The sequence below is a fragment of the Paramormyrops kingsleyae genome, chromosome 3 (assembly GCF_048594095.1).
Source record: "Paramormyrops kingsleyae isolate MSU_618 chromosome 3, PKINGS_0.4, whole genome shotgun sequence".
Lineage (NCBI taxonomy): Eukaryota > Metazoa > Chordata > Actinopteri > Osteoglossiformes > Mormyridae > Paramormyrops > Paramormyrops kingsleyae.
Window position 1 is genome coordinate 13,783,347 of NC_132799.1, and position 22,527 is coordinate 13,805,873.

The following is a 22,527-nucleotide window of genomic DNA, read 5'->3' on the forward strand; positions in this document are numbered from 1 at the left end:
CGCCCAAGAAATGAAGTCGTGGTCAAACAGTAAAGGTTGGCAGACCGTAAAGAACTCTATCCAATGAAAAATCATGTAACGTCATTCCTGCGGAATGATTTGTGAAAAGAACTACGCGTTTTTCTTGAAATAATAACCTAAAATGTATTATTTTATTTAACACATGCTTGCTACACTTTTAAAGGATGTAGCATTAACCGTTTATTTGATTTTTTTGTTAAAAGATAAATTTTACCAGAGTTTTTTTAAATATATTTACCTCTTTGTTGGGTGAGATAAAATTATCCCTTGCTGCCAGCAGGTGTCACTCTAACCCCAAAAATACATTTAGCTGCTCATCTTAGATTCTGAAATAAACTTACATTAAAACTTTTCATGTGATTTTGTGTGTGTGCCTTGCTTTGTTCTGGCCTCCTGTCAAGGATACGTCCTTTGCTTTGGGTCCTGTGTCACTAGTATAAGCATGTTCCCCACTTGGTCATAAACTAAATAAGCATTTAGCACGTGAATGAATGAATGAATGAATTATTTTATTATTTTCCCCAGTATATACGGTCTGGGTAAGCTATAGTTGCTGGAACATGCATATTTCTCAGGCATACATATTCCTCAACATTTTATTTCCACCCATCAATCCACACATCCTGGTCAAAGTTGTTGGGACATTTTAACTTTAACTATACTATTGAATGGCAGAGTATCTGTGAAAACTGATGGATGGATGGATGGATGGATGGATACCAGCTGCACTGTATGAAATATAAAATATATTTTAGTTGATTTAAGAGAACTAAAATATTATGGACACGGTTTTAGACTCTGACAGTCTCAGGTGCTCAAATCAAACTTTATTTCTGTCCATAGTTTTCTTTTTATTGAATTTGTATACAATGGTTCTCATATGGTTAGAAATACCAAATCTGTAATATATTACAAATATATCCATCCATCATTTCCTCGTCCAAAGGCTGACCCTGGTCAGGGACATGAGAAGCCCGTCCTGGCATCACAGAGCAGAAGGCTGGGGTGCACACTGGACAGAATGCTAATCCAACCCAGGAAACATACAGACACACCCAACTAACAAAATGTGTTAACCTCCAATCTTGGAAGTATGGTAAAGTTGCCAGAGTCATACTTTATTATTCCAATCCTTATTACCTTTTGCTCTGTGAAAGTTGCACACTTAATTATGGCACTGTTTAGGCAAATGTTCACCTCTGTGAACTGCTGTTTACACACTGAAATGCATCTAAAAAAAAAATTTTTCGGCAGCAACCGCTAAAATGGGTCTCGGTGAATTATAAAAAAATCAATTTATTTACGAAAACCTGTCAGATTTCGTCTTGGTCATAGCAGTGCCTTGTTATTCAGAGATTTAAACAAAGCAAAAGACAGAAGGCTTACATTGAAAGTAATCATTTTATTTACATTTTTACATTTTGTTTATTTGTTTTTATCCAAAGTGACGTACATATCTGAGAAAGCAGGGTCAGACAGTCCCAGGAATAGGGTGGTTTTGGGCCCAACAGGGAAATCACTCTGCCAACCAATTCTTCAATATGTTCTTTTTTCGTCAATGTATAATATTTAAATGTCCCTGAATAAGTGGCAGACACTGGATGGATAGACATATGTGTAAAAAGAGTTCAGTAGTAGAATTTCCTAAATGCCATGTATACCTCATTCATTCACAGTTCCCCATCCTTGTAGGCTACATGCTACAAAAAAGACAGAGTGCAATTAATTAAATAATATACGAAACCCAATCAGTAATCAATTCCCCTTGCTGATTTATGATATATTCAATAGTAGCCCCAATTATATCTGAGATGCTGCAAAAAGAAAAGCATCGAAAATCAGGTAGCAGCCCAGTGCGAATATCTTCCATTCTATTCATACATACTGTCAGACGGAGTTTTCATGCAGTCTTTTTAATATAGCCCTACTTTTCCTTCTTTATGAAGCGCCGCACATCACTGTTATTTTGGGGGAAACTGCGTTGGGTTTGGGCCGAGTATGTGCGGCTTTTGATCATTTTAACAAGTAGGTTTCAATAGCAGCGATATAATCTGACTTGCTCTGACCTGCAGGACGGAGCAGCGCGCTCGCGCATATGGCGAACCTGCGCTGTTCTGCTTCATGAAGTTCCAGATGGCAGTTTGCGTTCCGACGATGGCGATTTTCCGAAGGGGGGCAAAAAACCTGGGAATTTCGCGCTGTGTTGAGGTGTTGGTGGGAGGGATTACTACATGCATCCCCAGTAAGAATCCACGCTGTGTTTGGTAGCTGCTTTGACTTTTCTTTCGGGCTCTTGAAGCGCATGGATATACGAGCATACCCAAGCTGCTGGTGTGCATACCGCAGACGAGCATCACTGCTTCAGACTTGAAACCTGTTTCCTGCTGCGCTCTACTCTAAATTGAAGTTTCAGATTTGGAATACAACAAGCTTTCTTTAACTCTTCCTGGAGTTTTTCGCTGCGCTGTTGTAATATAGGTATATTCAGTTAAACGCAAATATAGCCGGAGCTGAAGACATGATGCGCAAAGTTCAGTGCAGCTGTCTGCTGCTGCTGTATTTGACAGCGATTGATCACTGTCACGGCGTCACGCAGGTTAGTATGAACTTTATCACAAGCGCATATTGCATACATATAAAAGCGCTTCTCTGATAGTAACTCTATAATTTACTAATATCAAAAAATATAATACGTACCATACAAGAAATTATGTCAATGCATAATGGTCTCATATTTGTATTGTTGTGTTTATTGTATTTTACTTTCAAATGTCCATTAATTTGCTTATTCTACAATGAATTAAAATTAAGTTCGCTGCATGTGATTGTTAAAATAGTTTAATAGTTTTTAATTGTTTAACGATTTAGTTGTGATTTGGAATTTGGCAATTCTGATTAGAAATACACCAAATATTTTTTTTACACAATGCCATTTAGTACAATATAGTGCATTTTTTGAAAACTTCTTAAAACGCACCCAAGTGGAAATTCCAGTTAAAACTATTTGCCCTGATCAACTGGTCTCAGCTGGTATGAACTGGCCAGAATTATTAGCCAGGACATCACCAGTAAATCTGTGAAACAGCTACTGATACAGTACAGCTATTAATCCAAAACATTATCCCAATAATCTGTTTAAAATCACACTCTAGCAGAATGCTACTTGAACAGAGAGTACCTAAATCTCTAATTACATACTGTGAATTTCAATGTAATATCTCTTTGCAGCATGACCGTGTGCTGTGCAGTCCTCTGTGGTCCAGATGGGTCTCAAATGATAGAATACCGCTAAATGCAGACATCCAGGCCAGTGGGTGGTGCTGTTGTGCACTGATCAAAGCATGTCCTACAGAAGAGGGTTAGGGTTAGGGTTAGGGTTAGGGTTAGACTGTGTTCAGTCTTTGCCTGGATGGTTGCTGGATAATTGTCCTTTCTCCATTTAGATGGATTACATGGCTGGGTCATTGTTCCTCTCTTCACTGTACAAGTAGTCAGGCAAGCAGAGCTCTCCTCCAAGCTTGTTGCATCCCTCCTGCAGCACATTGAGCAAGGAGTGAGTGGCTTTCAGCACAGGCATTGGAAGAGGTGTGTGCTAATGGAGCCATGTGCTGGCAGATACTTAAAGTGGAATTATTTGGCTGTTCCAGGTTAGGAGTGAAACAGTGAAAGACAACAGGCCTGTATACCTAAGAGTGTCACACTATATAGAGTCTACTCTCTTCATAGCAGTCTACTGTCATCATCTAACATTACGGCTTTGCAGTCTTTGTATATGACTGATAAACTGTATTGTCACTTTCTGACAATGTCAGGGTTTTTGTCTAACTTTATTTTACAGTTTTCTGTAATTGTCGCCAATGAAGGTTTATTCAAGATAGGAGTATGTTATTTATGCATCTTATGGAAAAGTATAAAGGTCTGGGCTTGCTGTAGATTCTCCATTGCTTTTGAAATTAATGTACATGCATGAATCACCATACATAAGCTGGATTTTTCGTGTATGGGTGGCACAGTTGTTTACTGGACAGCACCGAAGCCTCACACCGGCATGCTTGTGAGTTTCACATCATACTTGCGCAGGATTCCTGTCACAGTGTAACAACAGGCAATTAAGTGCATTTGTGACTACACTAGCGGCCAAGATTGTGGAAAACTTCCAATTTTTAGAGATTGCAAACATTCAACTGTTGCCCCAAATGCTTATTTGATCATCCAGTGTATGATATGTGTAACATTCTTTGATTGTTTGTTAACATGACCGTCAGTATTCTAGTTGTTTCTACAATTTTGACCACTAGTGTAGATTACCCGCGGGGTGTGGTCGTTCCATGCGACGCGACTCTTATCTCATTCAGGGTATCCCAAACTTGTACCCTATGTTTCCTGGGACAGGATTCAGATTCAGGTATGGCAGACAGAACAATAGGGTTTTAGTAAATTTTTTTAACCAAAAGTTTGTTTTCATTTTTTACCGCAGAATATGTGGCATGTTCCTATTAGTAATAATAAAACTTATATAGTTGTACCATTGTTCTGAATGCGAAGGACACATGTCGCTCAAGTCTTTCTCCCTCAGCTACATCCGAAACACACACAGGGTACTTGGTCTTAGATCTGCTCAGCATCTGGGTAGCGGCTTTCACGCAGCCTGACATGCCTGCAGTCCCAGATGTGGCGAGAGAGCAAGGGGCAGGGCAAGCGTGCACTGCACACATGCGACCCAGAGCTCATCCAGGGGGTAGCTCATCCAGCTACCTCACTGAAGCAGAAGGACATGTTCCCCAGAGCTGGGGAAGGATCTGTGTCAGTAAGAATGTGAGGCTGACCACAGTTCTGCAGCTAAAATATCATGCAGTGCAGAATCATGTCATATACCACAGCTGTATCTCCTCTCTTTGTTTAATATTATTTATGTTATTACTTAACATTAAATATTCCCTGCCTAGGGTCCTCTGCTGCTTGGAATCAGCATCAGGTTCTTCTGTGACAATGACCTTGACAAGCAATTGGAAGACAGACAGATGGATGTTCTAAGTAGAATAAAATGTAATAAATGTGCATGACGGGCTGTGTCAGGATCTGAAGTGTAATTTTTCGTTTGGACAGAGTTGCATAGAGAGGCAGCAGGTTGTGGGCGTGCTGCGCCAGATGGAGAAGCTTCTGAAGGGACAGGAGATGCGATTCACCGAAGGGCTCCGCACTATGAAGTCCAAGTTGGCTGCCTTGCAGAACTCCGTCTCCAGGTTTCCCCAGGCAGACCAGCACACAGGTACGCGCATGCGGGGATGCATGCGGACATGCAGTGCGTGTTTGTCTACACCTTCTCCTGCGGGGTCTTAATGAAGTGAACTAGGAGCTGAGGCATGTCCTGAGATGCCCTGGCAGCTCACCTGGGCTGTTAGCTCACCTGGGCTGGCTCCATCACTAGCATACCATGCTATTGGATGTCTCTACATGCTGTGACAACAGTGTCTGGCGCATCTCAAAAGGCGCGCTTGCTCGAATGTGTCATTTTCCCTTATACATGTAAGTCTTACCTCTGGCTGGGTATTTGTGTCTACAGATTTTTTTTTCTGTCGTCTTGATGGAAATTTTTCAGCCCCATCAGGTCAGCAACTCTTCAAAAAGCAATATCCCTAATAAATTTCCACAAGATAAATGATTTTTTTTATGACTTCTTTATAAGAAGCTAAACGTATCTAAATTGTATTCTCTGTCGTTGTCATGACTGTCTTCGTTTAAATGCATAAAGGGAGTGAGAAAGAGAAATTGTGTATGTGAAGCATTCTCCCAACTACACTTATAAAATAGCTTTGAGTGTTCATTCAGCTTTAGTGTATGGTTTTTCTATCAAATGTGCCATATTCAGTTTTTTTGGAAGACAGGTGCACATTGATATTACAGGGATTGTTTGTATGATGGGGGCCTTTAGAGGGAAGTTGGTGATTCACATAGGAGCACCTGCAATGATTTTAAGAAGTGTGAAAAGGTGTGCATGTGTGTGTAACAGATTTTACAAGTGTCTCTGTTCTGAGCTGTGCAGTTGAAAGTATATCCTGTCCTAGGGGTAACTCTGGAAAAGGTACCCCCCCCCCCAATCCACCCTACTCTTTATTTTAAATTGTGAATCAGAAACTGTTATCATTATTTAAAGCGACTTGATTGAAATCAAAATTAACATAATTAAAATTCCTAAAAATATATCACTTTATTTAATTCTAAGATATTACAAATAATTAGATTTGTATCTAATTAGTGGCATGCACAATAAGTCAAAATATCGTCTAATATAAAAATCTCCAAACAACAAAACCAAGCTGTAAACTGTAAGCGAATGCCAGCCGCCCATCTGCAGCATAGACAGTTTCCGTTCCAAACCATTTCTTTTTGCAGTTGTTAATTGCACAATAAATAAACTGTACTGTTCCAGAAAGCAGCTGTTTTCTGAAAATACAAGCAAATTCTATCCGCAGTCTCATTCTGGCTGCAGTCCTGTGTTGTTTACCAACATCCGTCCATATCCATCTTCTATCTGCTGGTTCTGCCCATGGTAGAACTGGGACCTGGAGCCCATTCCTAGGTAACGCAAGGCATGAGGCTGGGGTATTTGCATGGGATATATCCAAAAGTAAGCCTGGTTTACTGCAGGATAAAGCAAATAGTTTGTAGAACATTTCATAGATCAGGAGAAGCGAAGCAAGTGCTGTGTTTGGTACTCAGAAAATTAGCGTGAGAGATGAACCAGCCTGGACTGTTCACTTCCAAACTCTACCATTTAAAGTAAGGCACCATTGCACATAATTTTAAACAAATCAGTGGTGCTGTACCCATGCTTCTCCGTGCCCCAAGGCAGAGCACATTTGCCGTGATACAATGCCATTATTAAAAACGCTACCAGCCGCGCGATTGGCCCAGTGACGCGTTTAACCTTGCCGTCGTTTCCCGCTTCATTAAGTGTACTTTGATGTGCTCCGCATTCCTTCCCGGGGTTCACAATAAATCAGTGGCGAATGGAAGACGTGACCCGAACCGCGTGCTCTCCCCCAGTAGGGATGGGGAGTTCGTCAACATGGCAGCTGCTGGAGCTGCTTCCAGAGATGGAGCTACAAATGAGGTCTGCCTGACAGCAAAAATCCCAGCATTCATCAGCTCATCCAATCAGCTCTAAGTATCTTCAAATTCGTATCTAATTTTATTTATCGTTAGATACCAAGTTTTTCCTAGTACATGTAAATGTAAAATATATGCATGAAAGATATGATTTATGATCTAAACTACTTTTACTATTAATATCAGGGCATAGCTAGAAATTGTCACTTCAAGCTCTGTCAGTAAATTTTGCGGGGGTGTGGGGGTAGCTTGGAAAATGAGGGCATGTGGAGGGCTTCCTACAAAAGATTTTGGGGTCCCTATACAATGCTGGACCGCCTGAATCTATCTATGGCCCTCTGACACCTCTGATCACTATTGTAAGAAACAGGTTGGGAGATTATGTAGTTTGTCATTGTTGAAAAAAAAAAAGATTAAATCAGTTGAATAGCCTCTGCAGTGTACTATATAATCAGAAGATTGTTCAGGCGCACTGTCATCTTTACATGAGGATGCTCCCAGAGTTGTGCTTTTTAACTTTGACATCATCCTGGAGAAAACCTCTGAATTTTCCATCTGACGTTCCCTCAGTTCAAGCCTCAACTCGATCGCCAGTGTAACCCAAAGCATACCTAGGCAGTAAGGTATCTTAGATGCCGACAGCTACCAAAAAAAGGTTCACGTAGGCAGTGTGAGTCGGTGGGATAGTGCCAGACGTAGCTACGTAGAGCCCGGATGGTAAAGAGAAGAGAGTTTGCATCTATTGTGCTGCTGAGTAGCTGAAGCGGGCAGTTTTGAAAAGTGTCCTGACTGGACCCAGGGCCTTCACTGACTATTTATGTGGGACATAAAATAGCATGAGATCTTCTCTTCGGTACAACAAAGAGTCATTAGAAGGCTAGACTCTGTGTAGCATGTGCTTGCAATTATGCAACATACCTTTCATCTCCTATTTCTCGTAATGCGTGTTTATGTTGTGAGTATAAAAAGATTCTCTTCCAGTTCTTTATGTCTTTTGCAATTTAAAACACTTATCAACTCAGAGGAACTGGCCAAATTCATGCATAAAACAGTAATGAGAGACAGGTGAAGGACCAGCACCAGTCATTCTTCATATATTTGGTGAGCTGAGATCATCTATTATTTTTTTTGCCACTGCATCAACGTGCATTCGTAATGTCTTTCTGTCACAAATACGCTGCACATGTGAGTTTCAGCCCTATGTTCCAAGCCGTTCCAGAGTAAATAGGCTGAGGAATCTGGGTTCCTCGTGCACCTGATCCTTCCGCATGGTTCAGTTGGGCTTTCTTTCCCGCTAATCTGCTGGGATTATTCGGGAAATTTCTGAGCTTCTTTTCCCATGAAGGTCTTTCCTGTTCTCCCAATGATTCACGCATGGCACAGTATGCATCGCAAATCTGCTTAATTTATGTTGTCATCTCTTTTCTTTCTTTCTTACTGTCTTTTCCACACCTCTGTGTTCTTCTCATCACCCTCCCCTACTTTCCTCAATTCCCTCTTCTCCTCTCCTTCCCTCACTTCCTTCACTCCCCCTCCCTCTCTCACGTTCTCGTCCTCTGGCTCCCCCGATTCCGCAGCACCCTCGAGTTGCCCTTCTCTTGAGGCACCGGCCCATGGAAAGAAGTTCGGCACCCGATACCTGGTGGGGCATGAGGTCCACTTCACATGCGACTCTGGCTACCACCTGGTTGGGCCAGCAACCCGGGTCTGCCAGGAGAACGGCAGCTGGAGCGGGCTGAACGCTCTCTGCAGAGGTAAATCCCAAACCCAAAGAACTCCATGGAACTTTCTGGGAGAAGCTCATACATGTGATTAGCCACTAAACTGCTTGACCAACAGTGTGATCATGAATATTTTTCATCGGTGTTCCCTCTGAAATTATGTAAGACTCTAGATTTAGATTCATAGCCAAGGTCCACAACACACTGTACCTTCTGAGCAGACTTCTGGCTGTGCGTAAAGGACGCTGGATGCTTTCTCGATAATAAATGACCAAGAGGATGCTACTGTTATTGACTCAATTGCCACGTGGAGAGAGAGCTTCCATAGTGGTGCAAAATGCATTCAGTATTTGCAAAAAGGTTGTTATTCTGCCCTCCTGGTGCGTCCTGACTTAATCTGCCAGATGCATTAATATCCCCCCAGCAAATACCTAGACGCACGTGGTTCCTCAACTTATTGAGACCAAAGTGAAAGGAGAAATGAAAAACAAATATAACAAACTCAGGAGAAAGAGTTCCCCTACAACCACACATTAATCCTATCATGATATGCAGAACATTAAACCCAGTGCAAAGCCAGCCATCTACAATCAGTACATGCTTCAGCCAAAACCATAATCTCCCAAACTGGATCTGCAGGATCATTGACATTTTGGTCAGGTTCTGAAATATGGAAGTAGGGGAGACCAGATAGATTATTTGGACAGGCAGACAGACAGGTTCATCCTTTACACCAATGGTAGGCATTCCTGATCCTGGGGCGCCGGCGTCCAGCATACAAACACATACAATTAAATGAGGACTATGGAAAAGAAGGGGCTGCCTGGACTGTTGCACACGGTACTGAAATGATGTCCATCCTGCTCCGCCTTCACACCTATGTAGCTCTGGAAGTCTTGTGGTCCTCTGGGTGTAGACCGGTCATGTGTAGACAGTGTGGTGTGACAGAAAATTCAAATAGGTTAATGAAGAAGCATGACAGAATCCCACTATGGGATTTGGAAAATAAAATGTTCTCTGTTACTGGGTGGGGTGTGTTGCAGAGGATTAGAAAAGACTGCCCCCCCCCTCCCCAACACAAACACCCCCTACCCCACAGCCCCCAAACCCATACCCTCCCTCCATCCTATTTGAATTGGTGGAATTCCTCAGTCCGGGCTGCATGGCACCCATATTATTTGACTGCCCCGAGAGGACGTCGGGGTGACCTTGGTGAAACCCTCTGAATGCCAGGCTGAAAAGAGAGAGCTGGATGGGAACATGGAGGGGAGGGCTGAAGGGGGGGGGGCAGGAGTCAGTGAAAGGGGCTCCACACACTACAGATAAGGGGGAATAAAGAGGTCATTCTTCATGCGCTTGGGGAACTCCTCGCCACGCTGAACGGCGCGCTCGTCAAAGTGGCATTAAATGTCTCAGGACACAGAAAAGCACCTGTGCTGCATTCCTCATGGCCCCCCGTCTCCCTCGGCCCCCGCTTGCCCATTCTTTTCCTCATTCCCAGGTCCAGCGCCGACTAGATCCACTGTAAGACAATTCCCCCACTGGACTCTTGAAAGCTGGCTCTCGGTTGCAGTAGGCTGAGGTCACGGGCGCATACACCTCATTAAATGGGCCCATGGTCTTAATAGCAGACAAGTATGCCGAGCATGCTGTCCAAGGTCTCTTTGGTTGGTCTCTTGGCACTGGCTAAGATCATCTAAATGCTGGAGCTACTCTGTGCTCTAGTGTGGCCCACCAAAAAGTGAGAAGAAGGACCACTCAAGCCCTGATACAATGTTATTCCTGTGGCGGTTCCCAGGGGCCGAGGAACACGAGAGCGGTTCCAAATTTAGGAGTCCATACCTTAAAGGCAGCATTGATGATGGAGAAAAAAACTTAAATAGCTTAAAAATATCCTGGAAAGCAAAGCAGACAAATAAACAGGAGAGAGGCAGGAGATTAGAGCTTCTGCAGTATTACTCACAGACTCACAGACCTCTGAAAGTCTGATTTTTGGTAAATAAACCATCTCAGGATGGAAAGATAGGACCTCCGATCTGAGGATTTTCTCACAAACACTCGATGTTTGCATATTAATGCAGTTTGAATGGTTTTACAGTCAGAACTTTCGTGGAGCAAACTTGTTTTCCGGAAATCAGTAGTACCTTATGCGGCAAAGTATTTGGAAAAAAATCTTTCTCCCTTCAGTTTTACTTATTTATCTTGACTGTCAATGGTAAGGCCCATTGTGTGGCACAACCAGAAACAGTTTTCATTAATGTCGATGAAAGATGTGAATTGAAACATGAGGACCCTCCCATCGTCCAGCGCGGCCTACTTTTCACAACACAGGCATCGTCAGTCAGTCCCTCAAGCCCCTTGTGAGCCTCCCAGACTGACTAAAAGTATTTACAGTAGCCAGAAGCAGACTAACTTCTCTGGGGGCCCAAGGATGACATGGGTGGGGGGTGTTAAGTGAACCATTTTAACTGTGTTTTAGAGATGAAAGAGAAACTAGAGGGGATTTAAAACGATGGAACATCAATAATATGCTAATCAAAGTGCGGGGTGCCAGCGGTAAAACTTACCAATCAGGGTGGTGGTGGAACTGCTGTCAGAAAAAATTCCTCGACTGGGGGGAGGGGGGAACACGCCGGTGGATCGATCGTGCAAATTTAACAAGATTAATGTTCCCTCTTTTGCTGTGGCCCTTGGTTGTAGCCTAGGATAGCCAGGGCCTTACTCCGGGCCTGAGGCTAAGGGTAGTCTTGAATTTTAGCAAATGCGTCATGAATGTCTCTGTTTGAGAGCCAAAACAAGGAGCATAGCATAAGGGTTAGTACACCAGGCTGCAACTCGAAATGCTTGAAGCCTGTATCATACACATTACACACGGAAATTAGATGGCCCAAGCGCTGCCGTTTCTGGGCTCTCTCTGTACATGGAGACTGCTAGCTGCCACGGTGGGATATCGTCCCCTAAAAGTCGTGTCCTGCAGTTTGTTTAATGAAGTGATGCTTATGATTGCTTCAGCATTGGATCATCTCCTTCGGCAGGTTTACTTCTCCCTGGTGTGGATTTCTAATGCCAGTGGGCAGATGCCCAGCAGCACTTGAAAGGAATCAGCCTTTGCTGCTTCTAGGTCACAACACTGACCTAATTTTGTGTCAGGCTCCATGGATCTCATTAAGCTTGTCAGGAAGGTGACACAGAGATTTAAAAGTCTGTACCCTCTTACATTACCTTGGCTTCAAGGTAGACACTTATGTCACTTGCTGTTTATTGAGTTTTTTTTTTTGTTTTCTTGCCAAAAAAATACATGAAAACATTCTAGCTCTTGATCTTTTATGCATTTTGGAAGGCTGCAGCGCACCGAGAGCCTTGAGGTAAAGCTCTTTGATGTTGGATGTTGTGTATTGAGTCGTAATGAAATCATTTCAACCATACAGATACCAACAGGTGTGCCGGTAACCCTTGTCAGAATGGAGGAACCTGTGTAGAGGGAGTGAACCAGTACAAGTGTACCTGTCTTCAGAACTGGAGTGGATCCCACTGTCAACACCAAACCCAGACAGGTCTGTTGCTCACTACTCTTATGAGCTTTCAGCCCAAACTGTTATGTACACCATCCCATACTCCCCTCCCTGACCACTTCACTTGCCAATGACTTCCTGTATTAGCAGAGCCAAGCTGGTTTGTACCAGAACAAGGATGATCCGTTGCCAAGCAACTCGCGTCCCTCTATGGACACCATTGTCTAGTTCAGTGTTTCCCACTCTGGTTCTCGGGGACCCACAGACAGTCCATGTTTTTGCTCCCTGCCAGACAGTCCATGTTTTTGCTCCCTGCCAGACAGTCCATGTTTTTGCTCCCTGCCAGACAGTCCATGTTTTTGCTTCCTCCCAGCTCCCTACAGGACTGTCTGGCAGGGAGTTCAGAAAGAACAAAAACATGGACTGACTGTGGGTCCCTAAGGACCGGATTGGGAAACACTCGTTTGTTGTCAAAATGGTGAGTGCAGGACGTGAAGGTTTGTTAGCTGTCCAATTGTGCACAGGCCCTCCCCAGACCTCAGGGTTAAATCAGCACCGCTGCCTCCCCTCTCGCTTCCAGCGCCCCCCGAGTGGAGCGTGATGAACGACCCGGCTTTCAGCAGGAAGCCACGATGTGCCAAGGTGGACCGGGCCCAGCACTGCAGCTGCGATGCCGGCTTTCACATGAGCGGCACCTCCGACAGCAGCATTTGCCAGGGTACGTACTCGACATGGCCCCATCGAGTGCTGCTTAAGTAGGCCTCAGTCCTGCCAGAAGAAGCCTGGAGCTCTGAGCCTGGTGCTGCCCAGAAGGGGACTGGGTTTGTTATTTTATCAAGCAGTGTCACTAGGAAATGGGGTCTGACCCCAGCTGTTACAAGACAGGGAAGACATGAAACATAGGTGCATGGAAGACAATAAAAATTGTAACCTCATGGTGAGTTTTGTGCTACTGTTGAATTAGCTAATCTGTGTACAGTTTAAAATCAGTCTATAGACTGCCAAACACGGCAAACATGAAATGTTCTCCTGGCTATAAATGAATGTGAACTGTTTGCGGATAGTTAACTTCAAGGCAGCCACCTTTAAAGTTTAGTGAAAGCTGTAACAAGGTCAACAAACTCAAAGACGAAGGGGGGGTGGTTTAGCCAGACAAAGCGGGGCGCAGTCAGTCGTCATGGTCACTCCTGGCTGACTCATCTCATCGTTTTTTCTTATCCACAGCCTTTGTGTTTTGTAGGACACGTGAAGACCTTTGAGTCTCAGTAGGCCTATTAATATGGGGCTGGATGGTCTGGAAGCTGGCTGCACAGAAGGGCCTCTGTCTCTCTGTCTCTCTCTCCTCATTTCCCAGGCAGCAGTCTGGTTCTGTGTCTCTCCCTGATCCTCCCACCCTGAGCCCTGCATCCTAAGCTACGCCTGAGATCGCATGACACCCTCGCGCCTTTGTGCTCTCTCTTCCCCCGCAGATGTGAACGAGTGCGAGGTGTACAAGGTGGAGAGGGGAGGCAAGCTGTGCGCACACACCTGCGTCAACATCCCTGGCTCGTACCGCTGCTCTTGCCCCGCCGGCTACAGGTTGCTGCCGGATGGACGGAGCTGCGAGGGTACGCCAGGGGCCACGCCAGGGGCCACGCCGATGCACGAGCCCGCGACTCCGGGGCCTTGGGTTTGCAATAAACAACATGGCCATTAGGTGTGATGAGGTCATGGGAAAGAGACCTCACAGGATCAAATTAGGGAAACGTGGCAGCAGAACACAGGGTGGACGCTTATGCCGTCAGCCAGTCGTGGGACTGTTTTTGAGCAGTGTTGCAGCAGAGGTGTACCGGGGCTCTTAGGGTAGGGGGCTTTTGGCGAGGAATGCCTGGGGGATTTTATTTCACAGTCCTTTTCAAAGTCCGTGAGTTGTATCCCATCACACGCAGAATAGAGGAGAATGGAAGGAATGACCTCAATGTCTCCCAACCCGGAGGAATGTCCAGGCCTTCAGAGGAACCGAATAAATAAACGGAGCCCCCTATTCCAGCCGGCGGTTGCCAGGAAGGAAGCTATTGGGCTCGCCGGTGTCTACGCTTGTCTCTGTTTCTCTCACCTTCCGTGTCTGTCCCTCTCTCTCACGCTTTGGGCATCTTCACCGTCACCTCCATCCTGGCCAGATGTGGACGAGTGCCTGAGCCAGCAGCACAACTGTACACGCGGCACCACCTGCATCAACACCGGGGGGGGCTTCCAGTGTGTCAGCCCCGAGTGCCCCCACTCCCATGGCAACGTCAGCTATGTCAAGACATCGCCCTTGTGAGTGGACTTACAGGGAGCAAAAATTGAATCTAGCTTTATTTATTATGTCAGAAGTGCTTCTCTGTGCTATTATAATAATTTTATTGTGCTGATTAAGCAGGGTTTTCAGTCTGCTGTTAATTTTGATGTTAATTTACAGTGTAAGTGCAAAGCCAAGTTTCTGGAGAAAATGTCTGTACACGACTGGTATGAAGGTGCCTAAATCTAAAAGAAGTTTAGGTAACACTTTACTTAAGGTCATGCTTTTAGTAATTTATAAACACATTCATAACAAATAATAATGCCTTCATAAAGCATTATAAACATACTATAGATATTTATCAAAAGGCACGACACATTATAGTAATGTGTATATTGGATTATGAATGCTTTATGAAGTTCTCATCTATAATGCACTATAATGCATTATAGTGGTCGGTATATCAATTATGGATGCTTTGTACTGCATTATAAAGGTACCTATAGTGCATTATAGATGAGAACTTCAGAAGCCATTCATAATGCATAATAAACATGGCTATAGTGTGTTGTGCCTTTTATAAATATTTATAGCCGTGTTTATAATGCTTTATGAATACCTTATAATGCATTATGAATGTGTTTATAAATTACTGAAAACATGGCCATAAGTAAAATGTTACCAAAGTTTAAGAAAATGTTGTGAAAGCCTTTGACTGGAAAGCTTGGCTTGGCTGCCCGCCTGGCCCGTCTGCCAAGTTTACACAAATTGCCTCATTTAAGGATAATAAAGATATAAATTACGACTGGCAAATTTTTGCCAGGGGGCATCAAGTATGAAACCGTTCTGTGGCTTGTAAAATTGCCAAAAGACTATACAATCATTTTATTTACTCTGTATAATTATTCGGTTTAGTATTTTCTCACTATCTGATGAAAAAACATGTATCTCCAAAAAATGCATTTTGTCAGAAATGACATAGTAATAAATTATTTAATTAAATAAACCTAAGACAATGTTATGAGACACCCTTAGTACCACAAATAGAAACCTATCTTCACACAGCCGTCAGTGAATGGTTTAATGTTTTAAATGAATATATGAGGACTGATATTAGTGAGGTAATTAAGTCAATGTGAACAAGATCCATATTCACAATTAATGATGTTAGTTAGCTAGCTATCAAGCTGTCAATATTAAGATATTAAGATTAGTGATATAAAGAAATCCATACAAACGACCATCAAGAATACAAATAGTAACTAGTACACAAATGGTAACTAACATACAAACGTCTCATAAATACTAGTTAAATAGAGGGCTTCATAAAACATCTTTTGATTGGTCAATTAGATGTCAATAGTAGCCAGAAGAATGACCATATTCCATCTGTAGTTAAACCCACCAATCATGGCCTTTATTTAGACCAAAAATAGACATTGAAATTTGGGCTGTGTTTAGTCCGTCTGATTTGGTCTACATTTAGCCCAAGATGGATGTCTGTTTCGGACATATAGCCCTAACATTGCCATGAGAACAAGATCACATTGCAGCAAGTGTGGTTACCATACGTCTGAATTCCGGCCGGATAGTCCGCTTTTCCAGGCCTTGTCCGCCTGGCTGTTGTGTACCGTTTTTACCCTTTTGTCCTCTTGTGACATCTCCTGTACGCAAAAGCGATCAGTGCCTATAAGTAATGATAATACGCTAACGCTAGCAATACAAATGTCGTGCTTCCTGTTAGCTCCGTTGCGTCGGCATAAATCTTTTAAACAAGCTGAAAAAGACAGCTTTTTACCTTTCACTTTTCAACCACATCTGGTAAAACCAGCTTTTCGATGTCTTTTCAACCAGTTCTTGCCGGGAGGGAATGTCACCATTGTCAGAAAGTGGACATACGTAGTCCTTATCGGATAGCAATGATTTACGCCTTACAGATACGGGCCGACGAGGGTCTGGCATCCACCCGTCTACCTTTCAAGTACTGAAGACAGATTGCAGCCACACAAGCCAAAATGTCAGCTACCGAGGGCTTACGGCTTTGTCTAAATTAATATCAAAGGAGTACATGGTATTATTTCAGGAGCTTGTAACATTTAAGTTTATTTTTCCAAGCAGAAATTATAGCAGTCTAGGAAAGGCAGAGAGGGAGGAAATACTTGAATTCTTAAAAAGGACAAGAACAGGTGGTGACGATTACTTGGCATTCACATGCCTGCCCTCCCCCCTGCCCCCCCCCCCCACAGCCAATGCGAGAGGAACCCCTGTCCCATGGAGAGCCGCTCCTGTCACCTGGCTCCCAAGACGGTGTCCTTCCACTACCTGTCTCTGCCCTCCCAGCTGCAGACGCCGGCCACGCTCTTCCGCATGGCTACGGCGGCGCTGCCGGGCCGATCCGGCCCAGACAGCCTCCGCTTCGGGATCGGGGGGGCCGCCAGCGCCAAGGGCCTGTTCATCATGCAGCGCTCCGACCGCCAGACCGGCGAGCTGATCCTGGTGCAGTCGCTCCGCGGGCCGCAGGACATCGCCGTGGAGGTGGACATGTCTGAATACGCAGAGCGCGTCTTCCAGGCCAAGCATGTAGCCAGGGTGCACATTATGGTCTCCCCCTATGAGTTCTGAGCCTCTATCGCGGGACAGGAAGAAAACGTACAGAGTTCAACACTCTCCCCCTCCTATCCAATCCCCCCCCCCACCCCCCTGACCAGACAATTCAACGACACTGAAGAACCGTTAGGCCAAGCACAAGGCAGGTTAAGGGCCATTCTTGCGAGTCGGACTGAAACTGGACATAAACCAAAGACCACAGGAATCTGGTGGCAGCAGCAATGTAAAAACAGACATCGATACGAAGCGGGCAAGAGAAAAAAAACTCAGTCGAGGAGCACAAAGAAACTAATGAATGTAAAAACGAGGGGAGAAAGACCTTTGTTTCCCCCCCTTGGAATCAGTCTTTGATTAGTCCGGGAGTGGCCCCTGGGGTTTCCATAGCAACCCAAAGCTCTCCCTCCAAATGCGCACTGCTCAGATCACACATGTGACATGGGAATCGGCGGCAGCCTAAGATTAAAACCAAACCTCCCCGGCCCCTTTCCTCATATTTATCTGAATATTTTGTTTCTCTTTTTTTTACTTCAGCGTAATGTTTATTGCTCTTGTATTTTGTCACATATTCCTTTATTTTTCTGTCATGCTACCCAAATCGTACATGCTTCTTAATTTAAGTTTTTGGAGATCAGATGTGTGGCTGTTTTTCAGCCCCTTTCTGAGTGATGAGTATGTTACTCCAGTATGACGAGTATGTGATGAGTATGTTACTCCAGTATGATGAGTATGTGATGAGTATCTTATTCCAGTATAATCACAGCATTCAGCCTAGCGCAGTATGTATCAGGTATATAACCTCATTCTCTCTCTGCCTTATTACTGAGTATTTATCTTTTTTGCACATAAATGTTTCTATGTACATGAAGTAAAGTCAGCACTGTAGTTTTTTCCTTTTCTACCCAAAGATCAGTGTTTTTCTTGTCTTGGGCATTCTGCCTTTGTGTCCATGTCTGCCTGCTTTTAATAAACAGCTCGTTGTTATGTTTGTTCATATGTCCTCTTTCCAGTTTTAATGTCTATGGTTCACCCAGCGGTGACAGCTGTTGAGTTGGGTTGACTGACTGATCACACTGGTTCCCCCAACCCCACCCTCACAAACAATCCTGTTAAGACTTCATAACTCCGCGACTTTGAACTCTGACAAGTCTAATTAATCTATTGATGAAAGGGATAAAGCACACATTGCTCACAAATGACTCAAAAATGTCTCAGAATAGGATTCAAATAGGATTTGCAAAATGACCAGCAGGATTCATAAGCCAAATGGGCCATGTGCTTCAAACAATAGCTCTTTCCAGGACGATTTCATACTGACTGGAACAATAAGCACCAGGAAATTAAAAATACACCTCAATGTGTTTTTCAGTGACATGTTTGTCAGGGAGGAGGGTAATGTTCACCACATGTGTCCTCTGTCTTCCTCTCTGCCTCCATATCCCTCTTCGCGCTTTAAATCGCAATAAGAGGATCAAAAGAACCACAGGCTTCCAAGATGGGCTCGGGGTCAGCGGGAGGGGAGGGGGTGCTGCACGTGTTTGGATTTTACGTTTGTTTCCAAACTGACAAAGCGGTTTAACGGCAAACTCCAGGCTATAGCCAGTAATTAATAGTAGCACGACTGCTCTCTGTTCCAAGTGGTAGGCCTATTTACGATTTTGTTTTGATCTGTGCAAGAGTTCTCCACCAGCAGTAATTACTTCCAATGCACAAAATCTATTACATGGATTATTCTGCTGGAAGTTATAAGGAGCTACTCACAAGAAGTGATCAGAATCCCCCCCCCCACCCCATGTTATAATGGCAAAAGCAAACTGTTGCTACCAGCATCACTACAAAAATGTCCAGGAAGTCATGCCCTGCAAAGTCATGGCACTTGGCGGTGACCTTTAACCTTGTGATCAAACTACAGAGCTATTGGAGAACGCATCCCGTGTCACATGGTAGCCACGACAATTTCAGTGCTGAGAAAATAGAGAATATTTGACATTCCATGTGTTTGGAATTTCACCTGCCATTTTTAGCTCTTTTTTCTTTTTAAGCTTCTTAATGGAACTACAGAGGAAATCCTGTCCCATGTCATCCACAAAAAGTGATGGTTATTGAAGAATTCAGAAAGTGTGAGAATGGGAATGGAACCTAGACATTTCTGTTATGAATGTACTTAGGAAACAGAGGTGGCTGAGGGTTGGAGGTCGCTCTCCATATGGAGATATATTTTTGGAAGGAATCCCAGCAGCAGATGAATGGAAGAATGAGGGTATGTGTGCACGTCTGTCCCGGGGTGGAGGTCTGCACGTGGAGGGCAGGGGCAAAAGGAAACATCCACCCCCGCAAACCCCCCCCCCCCCACGGTATGTCAGTCCTGCTCCGAGGACCATAGACAAGATGGCACAAATTCCAGCCTGATTTGTGATTTCAAGCTGCACTCCTCAGCACCCTGAAAAGCAGCCGGAACATTCCAGAGAAGACGGCAACTCAGCAACACTTAAGTGCAAAGGTGTTTTTATTTAAGGCAGTACCCGGTCACAAAAAGGGCAATGCAAAAAGAAAAGAAAAAAAAAACGACAAAAAATAAAAAGTATAATAATGAAAACATGTTAAATACATTACAGATTATAAAATAATGTTTGTTGTGCTGCATTCACTAAATCCTCTAATCCTCATATTTCAGGGGTTCTGCCTGTCATGCCTAAGAAACGTGTTTTTCAGCATATCCATTACAGAAAAAAATGCGTATCTACACATTCATATCTGTTGCCATTATAGCAATCTTAATAATCTTTCAAAATACATTTATTACATTCATGTAAAGCTTGTGCAAACAACAATGGTTGGGAGCAATTGTTTAGGAAATAAGACAGATGTCAACAGACTTACTCCCCAGCTCCACAATAATGCAATTGATGCACTATTTCTCATTGTTTTCTATGTCACCTCACATATAATGCATATATTTATGGGGAATTAATGTATGGGCTACCCTAGGTCCAGCCTATGGCCAAACATCAGGGCTCCACCCCACCTCAGGAAAAATGTAACTGTTAGTTAAATCAACAACACCTGAGTGTCCATGCTGATGTCAGATAAGCTAATGTGCCCCCACATACAATATACACATCTCAATCCAGTCCATTGGGGACCCACAGACAGTCCACGTTTTTGCTCCCGCCTAGTTCCTTGCTAGACAGTCCATGTTTTTGCTTCCTTCCAGCTCCCAGTAGGAGTAAAAACATGGACTGTTTGTAGGTCCCCGAGGACCGGATTGGGAAGCACTGGTATACAGTCGTGGAAAAAATTAAGGGACCACTCCATATTTCTAAACAAATCTTCATTTTTAAATCATGGTTTAATTGTGGTTCTGCTGGCAGAAGGCTACACTGAGCAGCAGGTTGCTTTCAGGTTCAAAATTTGTAAGATTTTGCACACAAAAATAAGGTGAAGCAGGAGACACTGGGAATGGGAAACATTAAGTGCAGGTGTGACATGCACTGCTAGGACAGTTTGTATCAGGTTCCTAGAAGTAGGACTGATAAAGCCAGGAAGAAGCCCTTCATTTATGAGAAACAGGGAAGAACCAGACTGCAGTTTGCAGAAAAATATATATAATTCACAGACGCACACCCATAAATTGAAACAAAAAATTTGTGCTGTGGTCTCTTAATTTTTCCTGCGGCTGCATGTATATCTTTACATAACTACGAACCTTGCATTTTCAACGGTAGTCAGCTGTATTCCAGGCAATAAATTGGTCTAATTCTTTGCTAATTAGTTCAACTCAAGATGCATGTTCAGTGAGCCAAGGACATTTTCCCAATTTGTTCCTAGAGAGGCTGACAGGGGGTGACCAATTATGAAACAAAGTGTCACTGTACGTCTGAGCAGTAAGATGTAATTCTGTCATATATGTAAATTGAATCATTTTCCCTCCTGTTCCAGATTTAAATGTAATCATACATTTCCTGCTTTTGCTTTAAATAACTGAGCATGTGTTGCTAACAATGTGTATCAAAGTCTAAACCACCAAAAGGAAACAGCAAACACATGTAAACCATTAAAGCCAACCACTGCTAGGGTCTTTGCTCTTTTTTTTAAGAAATAAGAACCCTTCACAGTCATCAGCTGATTAATGATATTTCATGTACAGCTTGAACGAAGGGTTCGTGTGAGCAAATGGAAATAAAATCTTTTTTTTCAGTTATCTAACACAATGCATACGACAAGTGAATTACTGAAATGGAAGCCATTACCATCCAAACAAATTAGTTTACTTCTCAAAATGTTTAAAGCGCTTTTAATATATTTAAAATTTTGAGAACAGATTGTTAAGTCACGTAAGCCTTCAATTTCAGTAGTAAAGCGAGGTCAGAAGAAAAAGTGAAATTTCTCCAGTCTCTGCAGAGATCTTTTATTTAGATCCATCCGAGCATTCAGTGACATTTCTCACGTGACTTCACCAGGTCTCACCTTTGCATTATAGTCACCTGATTTTGTAAACTAAAAGAAACAGAACATTGTCCTCTGGGAAACCGTCCACAAAAACGATTTAGCTAAAGGATCATACAGGCTATGTAACACTCACATTTAGGCAGATAGCCTGAGTAATCTGCAGGGGATAGCCGGAATGTCATGACTTGGCGTGACATCAACTGGATCCTTAAAATTGTTGAAACGCAAGTCACATTCAGAAAAATATTTCTGTTTGTTCAAATGCACATTTTTGAACATGGATTGGTTGATCCTCCGTATCCTTTCACAGGCGAAGTAGTCCCCATGGATTCCAATCATTCAAACAAATTACTCCTCTGCAGCCAGCTTAAGAAAGCGTTTTAACATGTCAGCAGCCCGAAGGTCAGAGTTTAAAGAGGCAGCAAATATCTTCCTCCCCTGTCAATATTCATTAGTGATAGAGGTCAACAACTGATCTATCCCAGAGGTGCTAGAATTCACCATTGAGAGACCCCTGATCCTTATGGCACTTTTCACCTCGCTGAGTTCCTCTTTTCTGCAGTTGCTTTTATTGTAAATGGCTTCTTTTTGTATTCACATAAGAAGCCCAATATACTTCTCCACGCAGTCTCAACTTCCCATAAATGTACACTTGTCTTTAAAGTCATCCATCCATCCATCCATCCTGTAAAAGCTTATCATGGTCAGGGTCATGGGGGGGGGGAAATAAAATATTTTTTAAAAACCATAAAAAAATACAGGCCATTTCCCACATACATCTGAGGTCATTTTGGAATTTGAATGCCTCCCAGTTTATGAAGGAATTCTGCTGTCTTAAAATCTGAATCTC

At 43.3% G+C, this 22,527-nt stretch overlaps 1 protein-coding gene across 1 annotated transcript; it reads left to right on the plus strand.

Moving 5' to 3' along the window:
• The first annotated feature begins 1,912 nt into the window (after positions 1 to 1,912).
• Positions 1,913 to 18,212, plus strand: fbln7 (fibulin 7). The gene is made up of 8 exons (XM_023822532.2): positions 1,913 to 2,617; positions 5,128 to 5,290; positions 8,709 to 8,885; positions 12,281 to 12,406; positions 12,945 to 13,082; positions 13,834 to 13,971; positions 14,524 to 14,662; positions 16,871 to 18,212. The coding sequence occupies exons 1-8, from the start codon at positions 2,540 to 2,542 to the stop codon at positions 17,244 to 17,246; spliced, it is 1,335 nt and encodes a 444-aa protein (XP_023678300.1). The 5' UTR covers positions 1,913 to 2,539; the 3' UTR covers positions 17,247 to 18,212.
• Positions 18,213 to 22,527: the final 4,315 nt, after the last annotated feature.

Bases quoted from the DNA above. Each gene is read 5' to 3' on its own strand.
- fbln7 (XM_023822532.2), top strand. From the start codon at position 2,540: ATGATGCGCAAAGTTCAGTGCAGCTGTCTGCTGCTGCTGTATTTGACA. The intron at 13,083-13,833 runs GTACGTACTCGA...CTTCCCCCGCAG, and splicing joins CGACAGCAGCATTTGCCAGG to ATGTGAACGAGTGCGAGGTG. The intron at 14,663-16,870 runs GTGAGTGGACTT...CCCCCCCCACAG, and splicing joins TATGTCAAGACATCGCCCTT to CCAATGCGAGAGGAACCCCT.